Source organism: Cnephaeus nilssonii, assembly GCF_951640355.1.
Source record: "Cnephaeus nilssonii genome assembly, chromosome: X".
In the NCBI taxonomy this organism is placed as follows: domain Eukaryota; kingdom Metazoa; phylum Chordata; class Mammalia; order Chiroptera; family Vespertilionidae; genus Cnephaeus; species Cnephaeus nilssonii.
The window spans coordinates 6,471,612-6,490,865 of record NC_137071.1 but is presented as its reverse complement, the minus strand read 5'-3'; the positions used below and the strand labels follow the sequence as shown (position 1 = coordinate 6,490,865).

Genomic DNA, 19,254 nt, shown 5'->3' with positions numbered 1-19,254 from the left:
GAGGATGTAAAGTACAGCATAGGGAATATAGTCAATAATATTGTAACAACTATGTAAGGTCAGATGGGTACTAGATTTATCAGGTGATCACTTAGTAAGTTATATAAATGTCTAACCAGTATGCTGTACACTTAAAATTAATGTAATATTGAATGTCAACTGTAATTTTAAAATTTTTTATAAAGAAAAATAACAGTAAAAAAATAATAAAATAAGTTATCACAAAACCAAGTGACTTTGACATAGGCATGAGGCAGAGAAGTATCTATTCTATTTGGCAGATATGAAGTATTCCTTCTTCATAGGAAATACTATGGGAATAGTGAAGACAGACGTTTCCCTACCCATTGTAAGGACTTGACACAATCTGCAAGTATACAGTAGTTTCTGAACATCCTGGTTTGGCAAGTCAACTTTGGGTTTCCTTCTGGGAGTGTAAAACTTATTGTGTTAACACCTCTTGGCCACCAGAGAGCTCCATGCATCAGCCAGAGGCACCTACTGGCTCAATAAGCACAAATTTTTTTTAAAAAAATGCAGGTTGCCCTTCAGTCCCTGCAGCCTGGAGCACAGGTTCTATTAGAAATTTTATACCAGCAAAATTCACTCATCTGCCCCATCAACAGTAACTCTGGCCTTGTCACCCTGCTTTTAGGATGTGGGACTTGGTGTATTCAAGACAGAAGATAAACAGGGGTACCAGGTTCCCATATTGGTCAAATGATTTCCCAGCTGTGGAATAGAAAAACCTGAGCCCTCAAACTTACTTGTTTTATTGGTGGTTATCCACACTAATGGCTACATGTAATACAGTATTCAAGAACCTTTTTTTATATGTTTTATTTGGTGGTAATTTTCTTTTTCTGCTCATAAAAATAATACATGCTAATCATGGAAAAGTTTGGAAAATACAAACTAGTATAATGAAGAAAATGGCAACAATCCATCATTCCACATCCAGAGAAAATCACTGATAAATTTGGACATATTTCCTTCCAATCTCCTTTTTGGGGGGCTAGGGGAAGAATGTGTGGATATTCTTATATAGTTGGAGTCAATATATTCTGATTTGGGGGATAATTTTTCTAACCTGATATTTTCTCTTAATTTTGTAACTGTTTTTCCATGTCATTCCATGTGCAATGCAAAGACAATTTGGAGAATTCAGAGCAGCATAGAAGAAAATAAAAGCCCCAAGTTTTTGTAGTACCCAGAGATAATAATTTTCACATTTTCATGTTTTACCTTCCATCCAGTTTTCTAAGCATGATATTGATTTACTTATACAAAACTTGAACCATGTTATATAGTTGTCTTATAGATTGACTTTTTACAGGGACATTATATCATGGTCATTTCCCTCATATCATCAAATATCTTTCAAAAACTTAATTATTAACATCTAGGTAACATTAAAATATCTGAATGAAGCTTAGTTCATTTAATGAATTATCTATTGTTGACCATTTGTGCTGATGCCAATACTTTTTATTTCAAATAACACCAGGATGAACAACTTTATACTAATTATACCCTATGCTCATATCATTCATTATCCACTTAGCATAAATGTTTACATTTTAAAATTCGTTGCCCATTTCTTCACATCAACAGTAAAGAATTTTTAAAAGAAAAAATAAATAAATAAAAGGAAAAATATTTGCCTATTTGATACACACAGTTATTTCTTGCTGAATATTTAAAACTTTGTGTATTGGGCATTTTTATTTCTTCATTTGTGAATTGTTTGAGAACCTAATAAGTATCCAGCACTGTACTATATGTTTAAAAACAATTACAACTAAGGCTTCCAAAGAATCTTGAAAGATAAATACCACAATCTCCATTTTACAGATGAGGAAGCTGAGGCATAGAGATCTTAAGTATATTCTCAAGGTCACACAGCAAGTAAGTGACAAAGTTTGGCTTCAAATTCATATCCATGATCCCTAATTTCATGCTCTGCCTATGATACTACATTGACTCTGACATATTTTTAAATGTATTTTTATAGAGGAGATAAGATTAAAGAACTACTTTGCTATCCATATAAGAAATGTGAGACTGCCTATTAATATTTACTTAAACCTTTGAAAGTAGATAGGGAGTGAATGAGAGAACCTTGGAGACCTTTTCACAACCACAGAATCAAACTGCCTCATTTTTATAGACCTTAACGAGTTAAATGACTTGCTAGATATGGCAGTTCTACCAAAAGATGGGAGAAAGAGAGCAAGAAAATACAACTAGCACAAGAATCCGACAAGCTCTTTCATGTCTCTATGTCTTTGCACAATGGGTTTCCTGTTTGGATTTCTCTTCTCCCTCTACCTGGTGACTCAGCTAAAATGTCAGATCCTCTACAAAACCTCCTATCACTTTTCAAGGCAGAATTAAATGTCTTTGAATTCTGTATGCATCTGTACTTGTTGTAAAATGAACACTTTTTATATTATGTGGCAGAGATGTCTAATTGCCCAACAATTTTTTAATCCCTTCCATAGGGATCATAGGGACTGAATTGAGGATGGAAAGTGTTTGGGCAGCCAAACTGTATTTCCAGGCACATCCCTACCCCACCCCTTGCATCTAGGTGTGGCCATGTGACTTTTTTTGGTAGTCACCAAAAGTGGACATGATCTTCTACCATCCCTCCTTGCTTACTGCTTGTGAACTCTGTCATTTGAGAATATGATACTTGGAGCAAGACAATCATATTGCAACCATGAGGGCAACAAGCCTAAGGACAAAAAGCCAATATAACGAGGATGGCAAAGCAAAAGAATAGGAAAAGCCTGGTGTAAAAGATATTGCTAAGCTACTGAACTGGCCCTAGAGTTTACCTTCAGACATTATCTTTTGTAAGATAATTAAATATCTTTATCACTTAAGCCATATTAATTGGGTATTCTGGTCCTTGCAGTCAAAAGTATACTATAGCTCTTTTTGATTACTTGCCTTTGTCTTTCACTAGACTATTAACTTTCAAGGGCATCCTTTGTATTTAATTCATGTCTGTGTCCTTGTTCCTCAGGCCTACACACAGTCCTAGAAGAGCTCAATAAATATTCCCTGAATCAAATTCACCAACAATGTTCAATTTTGGTAAAAGATAGAGCTATGACCAATAATTTTTGATTACCACTGACCAGTTCCTATAAGAACCTATTTACTTAAAACCAATCTCTCCCAACAATGCCTCCATGAAGCTTTCTGCCATTCACACAGTCTAGTACAGAATTTGTTAAGCAAGGGTTCATTTACTGCTTGTTAATTAGTCAGGTACTGATTGCACCACATGACTTATTTTTACATTATTTTCACAATTGCACAATTAGCATTTTAAAAGGTTTTCTAGGAGGCTGGCCCATGTAAGTTTATCTTGAAAAATGTCACACAAGGAAAAGAATAATTAACAAATCAGTTTCCAAGCAGACTTAGTGGACCATTGGCTTCAGCCAGAAAGGCAATGCACGGAAGACTCGCTTTTAGTATGTGGCTAAAGAACTAATTTTTGCTGGTCTTAAACCTTGAGGTTCTAGCCCCCACCCCGAAGCAGCAGACCTGGTGAAGAAGGGAGGGAACACATTGTGCTCAGAGGGGTTACATGATTTTTATACTGCTCGGTTCAACTAACTGAGGCAGCTAACTGACTCCAACTAATTGGATGTTACCAGTTTGGTAATTTGTTTTTGGAAGAAGCTAAAGAATTACCTGAGAGGCATTTCATCTTTGTTATTACATGAAGAAATGTGGATTCTCTAATATAGATTTGTAGTTGCTGCATAAATTAATTAATCAATAAGTTAATATATGTCAATGCATTTGTATATTGCCATAGAAAGTCCAACTTACTATATCAACTCTGACTTGGGTATTAGAAAATCAAATTTTAAGGCCCCCTCCCCTCATAATTCAATAATAAACAGTATAACTCTAGGCAAGTCACTTAGGAAATTAAGATAAAAATCTTGATATTATTTCCTACCCTGTCAACTTCAGAGAGCTTAGAAAAGAGACTGTGTAGATCCTATAGCATAGCAAAGAGATTTACTTCAGAACTACTCTGCCATCTTGGCCATTGAACAGTGGTATCCATGCTTCTCACTGATGTTTCAGCCAGTTGGTTTATGGCATCACAGCCCAGCTGTGCCTAAGTCCCAAGTCCTGGTATAAAGGCAAGGTTGATTAGAGGGGTGGGCTGAGAGAGTCATGGATTCAAGTACTACCAGGAGTCAAGCGACATTAGGGGTACTCTCAGATATCAAGGGTTGAGTTTGCTCATAGAAGTGACCAGGGGGTCTTGTGGCGAAAATTGGGAACTTGATCTCTACCCACAAGCAACTGACAAGGTATCCTGCCACCCTGTCAACTCTATGTGGGTTCAGCCACATTTTCTCTCAAGCATCTATCTTATTACAGTATTATTAAATGCTCTTGTGGTGGCTTAAATGTTATTATTTTCCTTAATAAGTGTTCAAGCCACTTTTACACATATGCTTTGGTTCTCTTTGGTTCTAAGTCCCATGAGAGCAGCAGTTTGTCTTCTAATTCACTTGTAGCTGTGCTCAGTTTGCACACTCAGAGCTCTACACACGGTGAAGAAAGCCTACGGCATAGAATGGACAGATATGCCTAACATTCACCCAACAATGTGACCATGTAACCTACTATTACATCTCTGATTCCCCTCAAAATAGCTATGTAGGGTAGAAATAACCTCATTTTCTTAAGTAGATAAGATACCTTGGGCACAGAGAGGTTAAGTAGCTTGTTCTAGGCCACACATGGCAGAACCAGGATAAGGAGACAAGTTCTCTGACTCCTTCACTGGACTTTTTAAATCACCTGATAACAAATACCGTTGGTTTTTAAGAGAGACAAAAAAAGCATCTCCAGTCTGGTCTTGCCTTTTTGTCAATGGCTTAGAGGTTCTTCTCATTTCTTCTTTCTGCATACATACAAACAAACAGATATACTTTTATGGTTTTCATAGTGCAATAGTAAAAATAAATAAAATAGCTTCCCCCCCACACTTCATTTAAAAAAGAAAATTAAAACCCCAATTAATTTTTCTATCAGCTCATCTAGTATGAGACTGTGATTCCCTCTTCTTTCTATTTAAGTCAGTCTGCACTAGTCTTTGGGCCATAAATCCCCCACCGTATTACCAGGAAGTAGAACCTCCTCTGGGTGATAGCACCCATATTAAGTCACTAGGATCTTGAAAGGGAAGGAATATACTTTATCTGTCAGGCCCCTCCTTAGAGCAAAAGGTACATTCCAATTCCCCCCACCTTCTACTCAAGAAATTTTAGTGTTTTTTAGAAGCCATGAAGAAATCAAACCATGCAGGATCCCACTAGAGAAAACCAAATAGAGGGCCAAGCTTCTTCACTTACATAGGCCCTATCCTGAGTGAAAATGCTGCTTATTGAGACATCACCATAACCTTAAAGATCTATGAATCTAGAAAACATTCAAAGGTTTAAAACATACACTGATTTATAGAAATGGTGCATATTGCTGACAACCACAGCTAAAATTGGTATAGCCAGAATATACATCAGACATTATACTAAATCTTCACAACAACCTTGTGAGATAAGTACTAATATTGTCCCCATTTTATAGATGAAGAAACTAAAGCATGGAGAAGTTAAGTGTCCTGATCAAGAACACACAGCTGAGCAATAAATAATGTTTAACTTCGGGGAATAGCTGGATAGGGGCTACTTTTCCACTTTTTAAAAATTGCATACATTGTGCTTTATCATTATTATTTTTTACACAAGCATATAACTGTTATATGTTTTTAATTTAAAATATGTAGCCAAACTGTAAAGTGAGCCTAATTCAGATTAAATGAAAAAAATAGTAAGTTCTTATATTAGTGACAAATATAAAATATAATTTAAAAAAGCAGTTTTCCATCTTTAAATGTTGAAGCCAGGTAAACCAAATACCATGCAGGAAGGTATCCTAGGGCAGTTGCCTGTTTATTGGTGAAGACGTATTTGAAAGTAAGGACCCTAAGTGACTGGGAAGCTTAAAATGCTGAATTTTCAGAAGCACTTTAAGCATTTTCTCAGTACTCTCAGCGTTACTCTTTTCCTGGTTCTTGATAAATCAATACCTCCAATTCTACACTAGTAGCCTCCAGTCTAATAAGGTTTGTTCACATTACAAGATCAGAGCAGCTGAATAAAATTCATGAATTATTTCCAAACTCAATGTTTGCCTTTGGTGCCACCTCCTTTTGCAAAACAGAGCTTTGTGTGGCAGCCACTTTATGTACACCAAAGACCAGTGAGAGGCCCACAAAGGCATCTCTCAAGAGAAAAGGAGGAAATGACACCCAGATCCTCTGCCCAAGAGGAGAAGCAGCCACATGGAGCAGCCCGTGAGCTGCCTACCCCACACTGCACACTTATTTCCTCCCTCCCTGGAGGAGGGTAGCCTCTCCTTTGTCCTCCCTCCTCAAAGCCTGGCTGGGGTGAAAGTCGAAACCCAGAGGAAGTGCAACAGTTTCAGGATGCAATTACTCAGGAAGGACAGACTTCCTTTGAGTCCCTGATTTTCAAATCAGAGCATCTAGAAAACTCGACTGCCCCACCTTTCCTTACTGCCCATCATCCCCTCAAAAGGAAAGCTTCTTGTCTTCTTACACAGACACAGAACAGCCTGTCTCAGCGACTGACTTATCCATTTTGATCAGGGCCTACTCTGTGCCAACTTCTAACTCTCTCAGAAAACAAAGAGAGAGAAAGAAGAATCAGGGACACCTGGTGGTTGCCATATCCACCTGCATAATTGGATCAATAACTTCCATTTGGAAATGGCCTTAATATACTTTTACCTGAATATTGTTCTGAAAAGTCAGTGAGAGTCAACTTACAACTCACTAAATAGCAGAGAATCCAAGTCAAATCCAACAAAGGAAACTATACAGGGAAATCCTACAATAATTTGTGGCCACCTCTGGCCTGAACACGAAGAGGGGCAGGCTGGGGCAGTGCAAAGATGAACTTTCCCTCATTTCTTTTTGGAGTCCCATATGTGCTGGAAGTTCCTCCTCCAACTGCCAGTTCAACTCTAGGCCCACAAAATGCATTTGTGTAATTCCTTTGCCGGAAATAATTTGTCTGGGTGGCCATGCCTGGCAGACATTGCTGTGCTGAATGAGTTTGGCTCAAAATTAACTGTCCCAGATCATTCCATTGAACACATGATGCCTCATTTAGGGAGAAGGGGAAAGGGAGTGATTTGTGTAAACACCTGGAAGTCAGGCAGCTCTTTACATCCTCAACTGCTCCATCAATTACCTGCTGAATAAATGGATGAATGGATTTGGAGGCATTTACATGTTCAACAATAAATTTGTGATATCTTTTCCACAGCATTCCTGATATTCACCACCACTGACATAATTTACTGTCTACCTCTCTTCCCTAGAATATAAGCTCTATGCAGTGATGGACCTTATCTAATTAGCAACCTGCCATATCTTCTCCAAAACATAGAATCATGTAGTATGTACCCAATTAATATTTCTTAAATATTACTCATGGCTAAATTAGCTGTGGAATATCATTGGAGAACAGTTCTCTGCATGGCATGAATAAACAGCCTAGGTTCAATTTCAAAGGCTATAAAATGTTCAGATGTTATCTAGAGCAATTAAACCCTGATCTATGATAGGAAGACTAGTGACTCAATTAATAGTTTGGCATGTGGTCCTAGTGGGAGTCAAGGCATGGTCTTGATGCCAAGATGATCCTGACCAAGTTACCTTAGGCTCACAACTATAGCCCTTCTTAACCTGGCAGCTATCACTAGTGTACATATATGTGAATGGGTGTGTGTGTCTGCCTGTGGGCACACACTTTTATGACGGGTTTATTTGTAGAAGAGGAAACTTAGGTATGCAGAGACTGACTTTACCTAAGCCATGCAGTGAAAAAATTGCAGAAGCAGGATTCACCTTTGAACCCTTAACTACCACTGTATTCATTTAGCAACACCATCTAGACAGTGGAAAAACAGACAGTGTACCCAGGAGGTTTCTCTGTGCAGAGTCCGATTGTGTCCTGGCAGGCTCAGGGAGAATGCCATCTTTTTCTATGTCTGGGTGGTGCTAGCACAAAAAGGTCTCTCTCTTCCTCTCAAAGCCACCAGAAAAGCAATTCTTATCAACCCCCACCCCCCCCCCACTATTGGACATCCAATCTCACTTTTAGGCTAGCATAGAGTCAAGAGGGAATATTGCTATACAACCATGTTTTGGTTTTTTTTTAATTCAATCCTCTGTGGTATTCCAGCCTTTCTTGTAAAAGAACTACATCAATTCTTAGTCATCCCTCCTAAGTAACAGGGCACAAAAAAGCCACAGAATTTTCTAAAATCTCCTTTTGGCCAGCATTTCAACTTCACTTCATATCAAATCTTCTTCCCAGAAACACCCAAGCAGCAAAATAAATAGCTGATTTTTTATTTCTTCATCACATTTCCCCCATGGTGGGTCTAAAAAATGGGTATTAGCCAAAAGAACAGGCAATGGAAGAGAAAAAGGGAAGCATGTAAGGGAAGTGAATGAAAACAAGGCCTAAATATCAACCCCTGAAAACCCAACCAAATTATTGACATGTGCTGGCCTGACTGGCCCAGCTCAGCAGTCCCATGAAGAAAGAGAGTGGGGGAGGGGGCCCTTGGCAACTTTCAGCAGAGCAAACACAACTTCCTCTCTCTGTAATTCTGGAACCCCCTTTTTTTCTATTTTGGGAGGGAGATTAACGTCACTAAATAATAGAAGACCTACATTCTTGAAAATTTAATGACTGTCCTACATCAAGCAGCTGTCAAATTTATTTGCTTGTTTTCCTAACAAAGTGTTTCATCCCAAACGTTCACAAGAAATCTTGCCTTCATCAGTCTCAAGTCACCAAGAGAGGGGAAGGTGAGAGGCAACCCAAGAAAGCAGGAAATCCCAATTGCCTAATTAACCCATTAATTCCGAAAACCAGATCACCCTGTCTTTCCCCGAAGCAATTCCACAGAAATCACAAAGGAGAGGATAAACCAGACAATCTCTCATTTTTTAAAAATTATTAGTCAATTCCAACAAAATTCAAATGTGTGTCTTTGACTTGTACTCCTTCCTTCAGTTCGCTTCATGGCCAGAACACCCTCCAAGGTGGCCTTGTTTGCTTCTCTCCCCACCTCCAGTCTCTCTTCACATCTCTGGGTTGCCTTTCTATGTCAGCCTTTTGGTGTAAGTGCCTATTCCTTCCCCCAACACCGGCTTTCCACTTTCCTTCCCAATCATTGACTTTGCCCAATTCTCTTTGCATGCTTTCACTCCTCTCTGGGGAATAATATTGTCTGAATAATAACACTGGATATTAAAATTTCCCCTGCTCTCTATCTCCCTGGTAACCTCATCTAAAGTTTCACCTTTAAGACCATTCCTTTGTTCCAGTATTGTCTGCATGGTCCCAGTAGGCAAGAGAAGGTGAAACTCGTATTTCTCCACTGTGCATGTGAGCCACCCCATGCCCTTGAAACTAATGATTAAGCTTCATTTTTAATTACAGGAAAATTTAAATAGGCATGCTCTCCAATTTCCTCCCTGCCCTTTCTGCCCCAGTGGTCGTGGCTCTGGCAAAGTTGGTCATTAAAGTTCAACTGGACTTCAAACAGGGAGGTAGATCCTGACATGCATGCATCATTCATTGAACATTTACTTCTGTTAGCCAGGCTCCAGATATGAGTAACAAATTTAATGTGGGCAAACAATTTCAACTGGAGAGAAGACAGACATTTGTTTCCTGTCCTTAGTGACTATTAATAGCATTAGCTTCTCCTTGGAGACTGATTTGGAAAATGAGGAGGGAGAGGGAGGTTATCTGGTGGGGGCAGCCCATTATAGAATCAAGCTCTACCACCTTCCCCCTGCAGGAGGCAGAAAAGCTACTGACAACCAGAGTTAAAAGTGCAACCAGCCCCTCCCCCCACCTCCCACTGCTGATGCCCCTTGCTTAGTTTGATTTCTTTAGTCTATAGTATTTGTCACTTTCTAACATACATATATTTTAATAGTATATATTCTTTACATTTATTGTTTATGGTGTATCTCCTCCCACTAGAATGCCATCACCATGAGGTGCAGGGATCTGTCTGCTTTGCTCAGTAATATAATGCCAGCACCCAGAATAGTATGTGGTACACAGTAACTGCTGAATAAATATTTGTTTAATGAATTAAGAAAATTAGCAGCCAAATAAATGTTAGCTTCGAGAACTTAAAAGAGAATCGTACAATTTATAGCATAAAAATTGTTCCAATAAATGGAATCCTAGTATAGCTATATATTATATTATTTTCCCATCTTTTATTCCAGCACTAAGACAGAGTGGGGAGGAGGAGTAGGATAGGAAATACAACTGTGTAAATACTTTTAGGATCTTGTCCTGTTTTGGTTCCAAAAAGCAGGCCCTGAAGGGGTAATTTGGGTGCAAGGGGTGATTTTAGAAAGCACAGCAAGAGTATGCTTGTGGGGGAGGGGAGGATGAGACAGGGAAGGGAAGGAAGCCAATGTAAGTCGCTGAGAGCCATCAGAGCTGGATCTTGCTGGGGACCCTCTGAGAGAGTGTAGAAGACATTCAGGATTGTCCCATGAGAGATCAAGGAGGGGTGTGGGGTATTCTTCCTCCAAATCATCCACTTCTTGGTTGAGATTGTGGGGTATGTTGGGGTAGTGGGGTGTGTTGGGGAGGTTGTGGAGTACACTCCTACAGTCCAGAGAAAGTCCTCAGAAGGAGAGAGAGGTTGTAGGTGTGTAGCAGATTGTTTGCCTAGCTACAGGTGACCTCAGGGTGGGCCTAGGGGATAGGGGCGGAGCACCCACAAGGTCTGTGACAGTTCTCCACTCTGTTTCCTTCTGAACCCGATATACCTACATGAAGAGGGGTAATTGGTTTCGCTCTTTCTTAGTTGTCACATCAGTCTGTCTCTCATTAGCCTGGTTGTCTGATATTTAGATTTTTTTCTCTCCTCATCAATGAAAGTAATTGAAGTATCTTCTTTGGGGGAAAACAGCGAGAGGGAGACAAGTGAATTCTATGGTGCTTGAAAAAGGAGAAACAGCTTCCAAATCAAAATAGCACCAAGACAAAAAAAAGGAAAAATGCTTGCAGAAAGTTCCACTTTTTCTCATTCATTGTTAACTCTCTAAAATAAAGCACTCTATAAATATGAAGCACTGGGATGTTTGCAGAATATCAACCTACTCAAATTTAAAACATGACACACATTCCTGAGAAGCTAACTGTAAATTGTGTCATGTACTGCGAATTATTTTTTTACTTGTAAAATGCAAGATTTCCTGGCCAAGACAATCGGATCAGGGGAAATGTTTCTTGCCTAGAAATGGCAATAAAGGTTTAAAAGGAATTTGAATTTCACCAGGCTTACAGCTCTGAATTTGATTTCCTCCAATTGAACTTTTGGCTGAGATACTTTACTGAATGAATTATTTGATTTGTGACTAGCATACACCTTCTTATCCACTGGCAATCACGGACACACACACACGTTCTCCACATATTCTCTCTCTCTCTCTCTCTCTCTCTCTCTCTCTCTCTCTCTCTCACACACACACACACACACACACACACACACACACACACACACACAGTGGGGGTGAGATGGAAACGTTATGTCTGGGCTCCAATAATGTTCTTAAAACACCATCTCCAACATTGTCAAAAATGGAAACAGTATAGTGAGAAAATAGCTAACACCTATTGAACACTTACCATGTGCCAGGCAAGTTGTAAGTAGGTTTTTCTTTTTTGGCAGAGATACAATTTACTCATGAAATATATTGGACAGACAGAGCTAAGAACTGGCTATACTACCAGTTTTGATTATTCCATAACACCAATTGATTTTCTGTTGTATGTCAGAAAGCATTTCAGCCTGACTTCTAGTTGCTAACATCTGTTACTAAATATGAAACTATATTATATTTACCCTCTGAGCATTTCAACCTGTAGGAACTCATTTAATCCACATATCCTATGCAATGAGTTACTCTTCTAGTCCCAAGTTACAGAGGAGGAAACTAAGACACAGAGAAGTTAAATAACGTGCCCAAGGTCATTCAACCTATAAGTGGCAGAGCCAGAATTTGAACCCAACCTATGCTCTTAACTATCAACCAATAGAATGCTGGGATGTAGCCTTGATGAGGTATGTAACCTTTCTGGGCCTATGTGTGTGGGAGCATTCTTCATAGTTATTGGGTATATACACTTCTCTGATTATTTCCAACAACTGGAAAATGACAAAAATCTTTAACATGGGATATTAAATGTTGGCAAAATTAAAAAGCATCATTAATCATAGTATCATTCAATAGAGCTGTTATAACCTCAACTTTGTATTCCTTCAACAGCATTTATGAAGTGCATATTGTATATTTAGCAGACATATTATGTCATTTCTAGGCTAAAAATGGTATCTCATTCATTTTTAAAAATCTTTTGTGAATAGCACAATAGCACTTAATTTGTGCTCTAACAAGTTTGTTAAATGAATGAAGAGCTGAAAGTTATATCAGGACATGTATATTACATTAAATTGCAGAACTGTAATACTGCAAGAGTCTTAGAAATACTTGCATTTAACCCTCCACTCCCACCCCTTTTTAGAGATGATGACATGGAAAGAGTTTAATGTTGTAGAGAAGCTGGAGGAAGAGAGAGAAGCTAGGATAAGGAAAATGTAGATAGGTTTCTAACTCCACCTGAGTGAATTCCTGCATTTCTACATTATGGTATTTGAAGCCAACTTTCAGCATGTCAGCTAATAAACCAGGAACACCTTCCAATGTCAAATGTGAGTGATTTCTGAGGTGTTGGCAATTTGGGGGCGACTTTGTATTATATGAAAAATTGAGGTTAGAATTATATTTAATTCACTTTAGACCAAATTTTGAAATTTGGGTAACCAACAGCATATAGATGTTTTAATCTAAGCCTGTTTAAGATATTCATCATATTTCATTGCCTGATTTAGTCACATAATGTAAGAGGTATTTAATCTAATCAAAATGAAGAAGATTCAACTTAAAATTTAAATAGTGGAGTGTCAGTAACCTTAGGAACATGAAGCATGGAGGTTCCAGATTGCTGGCATCTCCAGAGGTCATCTTCATTTCTTTGTGTATCTATCACAACCTTTTCTCAAGTTAGGTCCATGAGAAATTTAATGGATCCATCATAATAATCTAGGCTCTTATCATTCATGAGTTCTGATTATGATTCACAAAAACTTATAAAACTACTTACTGAGACACTGGAAACACTGATGGACCTTGGGAATTTGAGGTTTATGGCTAAGGGAAGAAACACAGGCAAATGCTCAACAGCTATAAGGAATATTCATGTCAGTTTCATTTGTTCTTCCCACTGGCATGGTAATTAGGATAAGGATGAAAGCCAGAGAAGAATGTCGGGTCCAAAACCCCAATCTTGGGCAACTAAGGTCTACCAGATAACCTCTCTTTCTTTCCTTGTTTGTTCTCCTATCTGTAAGCTGGGAGGAGAATGAATATAGTATTTGTTTTCTTTGAAGATTTCCTTCTGATGATAGATTCTGGGAATGCATCAAGGCTGGATAAGTGCCCATCCCTCAACCTTAAGATGATGTAAATTGAACAGACCTGGATGGGGTCCATCAAGTCGCCTTTCCCCATCATTGCTCCTTGTGAAAGGGAAAATAATCGTGTGTTTATCCTCACTGCTGACAGTGTGCAGATGTGTTTTCTTAATGGCGCTTTTGACACGTTTATTTATCCTCTTTGGCACTTGGAGCCTCTGCTTTTCACATCTTTTCCAGCTGTACAGGGCAAGTCTGTTGGTAACCTTTTATTTGTTCAAACTGATTCTCTTACCCTGGATTGTTTGTTTTGTTTTTTAGGTAATTTAAACCGCACAAGTAGCCCTTGGGAGAAGGGTTATTCAATCAAGGGAAAGTTGTTTAGAACACCACCCATGCGATCTTCCCATAGTTCACCCTTTGGCCAAGACAAAGGTGGGGGGAAAAGAAAAAATGAGATTTGCCTTATACCAACCTTTCTGAGAAAAATCCAAGGAATGTCTGAAAGGTGAAAAAAGACCAAAATCTATCCACCTCCTTATCTTTGTCAGAGAATGTCTCTAGTAATATAAATGAGAAATTAACTTCCAATGGTGAAAAGTTAAGTTCTTAAATGCACACTTAATTAGCATATTGGTTCACATTCTGTAATATTAAATTATTTGAGGGTGAATATATACATGATTGACTATGCTATGGGACTTGGATTCAACTATTTCAGGTGGCTGAGAATAGCAAGGGAGCAGCATTTAGGTATTCTATAAGTGCTATTTAGGGAATAGAATTTCCCGGATATTCTGAACAATAAGAGAACTACTGAACATCTAATATCCTTCTACCTTTCATTCTGTATCTTTCCAGAAGGCCAAGAAAACCAATTGTAACAGACACCATCTTTTCTTTGTGTGCAAAATGGATCTGTGTCTTCTTTGCATTGAAATTTTAATGAGGTCACAACTCTCTGGAATGAGACAGGCCCGTGCTCAGATCTGTAGCACAAGATGGCAGACAATAGTATACAAATAAAACTTGCAGCCAGGGAAGTAAGGCAACGTGATCCCAAGCCATAGCCTGTCATGTCTCCAAATATCACATTCCATACATTCCAGATACACCAGCCATTCATGTATCAACCACTATTTATTGCACACCTACCATGAGCCTGTGTGAAGTGCTGGGGATACAATAGCAAACAATATGGACATGACTGTTGCTTTTAAAGAGCTTCTAGTTTGGTGGGGGGAAGTAGAGAGAAAGCAAGGACATAAAACAAATGAAAATACTTCTCAGTTGTGAGATCAATGAAGGATAAAAAAAGGGTGTTGAGATATAGAAAATGGGGATAGAGAGGGTACTGAAGTATGAGCAGAACTTTGAAGGATGGAGGATGGAGATAAGAGCAGAGGGAAGTGCATGTATGAATGCTCTGACATAAGAAAGAGCTTGCATGTTTTTAAAAACTGGTGACAGGTCGGTGTGGCATGGGAATACTGGGCCTGTTTTAATCTAAGCCTTTTTAAGATATCATATTCCATTGCCTGATTTAGTCACATAATGTAAAAGGTATTTAACCTAATCAAAATGAAGAAGATTCAACTTAAAATTTAAATAGTGGAGTGTCAGTAACCTTAGGAATATGAAGCATGGAGGTTCCAGATTGCTGGCCTCTCCAGAGGTCATCTTCATTTCCAATGAAGGGGGAATATGAAACCGGAGAAATTGACAGAGTTTGCCAGGTCATACATGTGTGGATTTCATTCTAAGTGCAGTGAAAGAGAATGAAGAGTTCTTAGAGGGACATATCATTGTGTGGCCCATGAGTTAAAGGATTATTTTGATGGTTGTGTGAAGAATGGACTATAGCAATTAATAGTGGATATAGGAAGTCCAGAGAGGATGTGATTGCTGTGGACCAGACAAGAGGAGATGGTGACCTGGTCTTGGGCAGTGGTTCTAGAGATGGAACAAAGGAGGATATTAGTGAATTCTCTTCTGCCCTTGTTGTCACTGTCTCTTCTCATGTCGGGTGGGTGCCATATGTTAAAAAAGATCCTCATGTCTAGGTCCTAAGAACTGGGGCTATTCTGTGCCTTAGTTCCCCATCTGTTAAAAGATAATGAAATAGTGCCTACCTCACAGGGTTGTTTGAAGATTTGCTTAGAAAAGTGCCCATCTCGTAGTGATAAAAAGTTGGCAATTATTATTGTGGCTCAGATAATAGTAATTAATATTTCCTGATCACTTACTATGTGCCACATGCTTGATATATAACACCTCACTTAAGTTTTTATTCTAATAAATAGTGATAATACATATAGTAAAACATCTGGGCTCTTCATTGCACAAGTACAACATTTCATCCAGCTTCCATGGAGGGTGAAGGCTTTCTCTGGGACTGCTTTCTAGATGGACAGCTTGCCCAGATGACAATCTCAGATTGGATGGGTTGAGAAATGGACAGTTCTCTCTGATAAGTCCAGCAACAAGTCAATGGTTTTCATGTAAGTTGACCAAAATGCTAGGAAGGTAGGATCCCGTCTCCTTGACCTTTGTAACTACATGACAGTGCAATAGAGATGCATGGAAATGCTTAATTTATTTACTATCTTGGAGGGGAAATTATCTGAGGCTTATGCTGGTACATCTTCAATATATTTTAGAGTTAGATAGTAAGACTGGGGAAAGGGGTACTTACAACTATATCTGGAAAGACAAGAAGGGGAAATTAAGGAAAGAAAAGTATTTTATTAAAAATAGCTTTATTCAACAAAGGCCACATCATCTTGAAGGGGAGAGCTGCTGTGACCGGGAGCCCAGCCTCAGGTCCACCCAGGGTGTCCTCAGACCAGACACCACCCGGGACCCTACAGCCATACCAGCCAGGGACCTGCTGCCTTGGCTGTGAACCCATGAACACCGAGACTCCATCCCTTCTGGCTGTGGGCTCCTAAAAAGTTTTTCCGGGGGGAGACAAAATGGCGACCGAATAGGCAGACTTGTCCCGTGCCTTCTCATGGAGAAGATAGAGGAAACAACTAAATCGAATAACATCCACCTGGAATTGGTGAATTAAACACAGCTGGTGAGACAATCTGTGGCCAGAAAGGACAGAGGATGCCTAGAGAACAGTAGGATCGGGGATTTGGGCTGGATAGAGAGACTCCTGACTACTGGGATGAGAGTATCAGAAGGAAACTGCCCTGCACTAAGTCCGCATCCCTTGGAGACACGCATAACACTCGACTGTGGAAGGGGGTCTACAGGGCTGCTGACAGCCAGGGAATCTATATCTTAGTCCACAGCCATAGGAGGCTGCACACAGAAAAAAAGCCTGAAGACCCTCACTGGCTGTGCAGTGCTGGGGAAGAGAAACGCGCAGCGGAGCAGTTGCTCTGCCTTTATATTTTCCTTGCTTTTACTCGCTAAACCCAGTACATAATTACAAACACTCACTGATGCCGCAATGCAGGTGGAGGTGCAGTTTTGTGGAGCCTGGGGAGGAGCAAGGGAGAGGCGACCAAGAATCCAGCACTGGGACATTCCAGTCCCTCTAACCCTAAATAGCCATTTTTATCCTGAAAAGCCAGCCCCCCCACCCCCACCCCGCCCCAGCAGCACCTGCAGGGAATTTAAATACCCCCAGGGAGTCCTCGGGGACTGGGATGAGGGGCCGTTTGTTCCCGGAAACTAATACACAACACCCTCAAGTAGTGCCCATGTCAGAAATAGACGCTTGTGTAAATACAACTGAAACCTGGCAGACAAACAAAGTGGGCAGATTGGTCTCACCTGCCTAAAACAAAGGCTGTAGAGACAGACACAGAGGAGTGGTGGATCGCTGGGAACTTCAACACAGTGCTGACTACCTAACAGAAAACAGAGAAGTGGAAGACAGAACAGTAGAAGGGGTCTTAAACCAGCCCCCATGGGACATTAAAACCCAGCTGAAGTGAATGACAATTCACTACTTCACTTTTTAATTTTTTATCTTCTACTTAAGAAATTTTTTTCTTTTTTCTTTATTTTATTTTATTACTAGAGACCCAGTGCATGATTGAATCATGCACGTCTAGGGTCCCCTACATGCTTTCGCTTTTCACGGTGGAGCTGGGTGCCTGTCTGCTGGTGCGCCAAGCCTTTCAGAAGCCTCCGGCTAGCTTCTGAAAGGCCTGGTGCCAGAGCAGACAGTCACCCAGCTCCCCCACTTTTGATGGTCCGCGGCGGCTGAGGGGGGCTACCCTGCTGTTGAGAGGTGCAGCTGGCCGGCAGGGACGTACAGCCCTGCCCCGTCTCCTCTGGTACATCTGCCACCGGCTGTTTCTGGTTGAGCTTCCGGATCATTAAACCACAGAGAGCTTCCAGAGGTGACGTCACAGCAGCACCCCCAGGACCACCTCGGCGTGCGGCGACGGCGGGCGTGGCCCCCTGGCGGGTGGGAGCGGGTCTGTTAAGGCCAAGCTTTCTCTGACCAGGGGGCTCCGCGGCCTCCCAGCTGGTGTGAGGACAGCGGCATGTTCCGCAGGCCCGTCCCTGTGCCAGCAGCCAGCAGCCACCGGAGTCCGGGACGTTCCGGGCCCGGTACCTGAGCAGTCGGTGTGTGAATTAACGCACCCGGTTCTCACCCGCCTGTCCCGGGGACGTTGGGTTTCTGTTCCGGCTCCTGTGGGCGCTGCCTGGAGCATCCGTGTTCCGGCTCCCGTGGGCACTGCCTGGAGCATCTGTGTTCCGGCTCCCGTGGGCGCTGCCTGGAGCATCCGTGTTCCGGCTCCCGTGGGCGCTGCCTGGAGCATCTGTGTTCCGACTCCCGTGGGCGCTGCCTGGAGCATCCGTGTTCCGGCTCCCGTGGGCGCTGCCTGGAGCGGCCTTGTGCACGCTTTGGTGACGCACGTTTGCAGTTCTGTTCCGAGGGTTGACTTCCTGGCTCTTGGGGCGACTAACTTTGTGGACCGGCCGACGCTGGCTCAGCGGGTCTGTTAAGGCCATGCTTCCTCTGACCAGGGGGCTCCGCGGCCTCCCAGCTGGTGTGAGGACAGCGGCATGTTCTGCAGGCCCGTCCCTGTGCCAGCAGCCAGCACCCTGCCATTGAGAGGCACCGCTGGGTGTCCGCGGCAGGCCCCCTCAGCGGCCGTGGATCTGGCCGTTGAGAGGCACAGGGGGCGGGAGTCCCGCCCCCTGCGCCTCTCAACAGCAGGGTAGCCCCCGTCAGTGGCAGCAGATCCGTGCCTCTCAATGGCGGGATAGGCCACCCCGAGTCCCGCCCCCAGCCTCCCGCCACCCAATCGTGGGCGTAGCGGAGTGATGGTAATTTACATGGTACTCTATTATTAGATAGGATTATTACTAGAGGTCCAGTGGAGTCCCTTGGCCAGGCCTGCAGGGATCGGGCTGAAACTGGCTCTCTAACATCCCCCAAGGGGTCCTGAATTGCTAGAGGGTGCAGGCCAGGCTGAGGGACCCCACCAGTGCACCATCGGGGATGGGGAGGGACTACTGGAGGACTCCAGGGTGTGTCCAGCCCATCTCACCCAGTCCCTATCAGCCGGACCCCAGCCACAAGGTAACCTACCAGTCAGAGTGTCTCCCCCCTGGTGG

The 19,254-nt window shown here is 41.5% G+C and overlaps 1 protein-coding gene across 1 annotated transcript in view; it reads right to left on the bottom strand.

Annotated features, from left to right (window-relative positions):
* NHS (NHS actin remodeling regulator) overlaps positions 1–18,645 on the bottom strand; it is a gene marked incomplete at its 5' end in the record, with an annotated part of 164,543 nt that extends 145,898 nt beyond the window's left edge. The window contains 2 exons of the mRNA XM_079765653.1: positions 17,940–18,087; positions 18,274–18,645. Of these exons, the coding sequence (XP_079621779.1) occupies positions 17,940–18,087; positions 18,274–18,645 (520 nt within the window). The remainder of the gene's footprint in view (positions 1–17,939; positions 18,088–18,273) is intronic.
* Between the last annotated feature and the right edge of the window lie 609 nt (positions 18,646–19,254).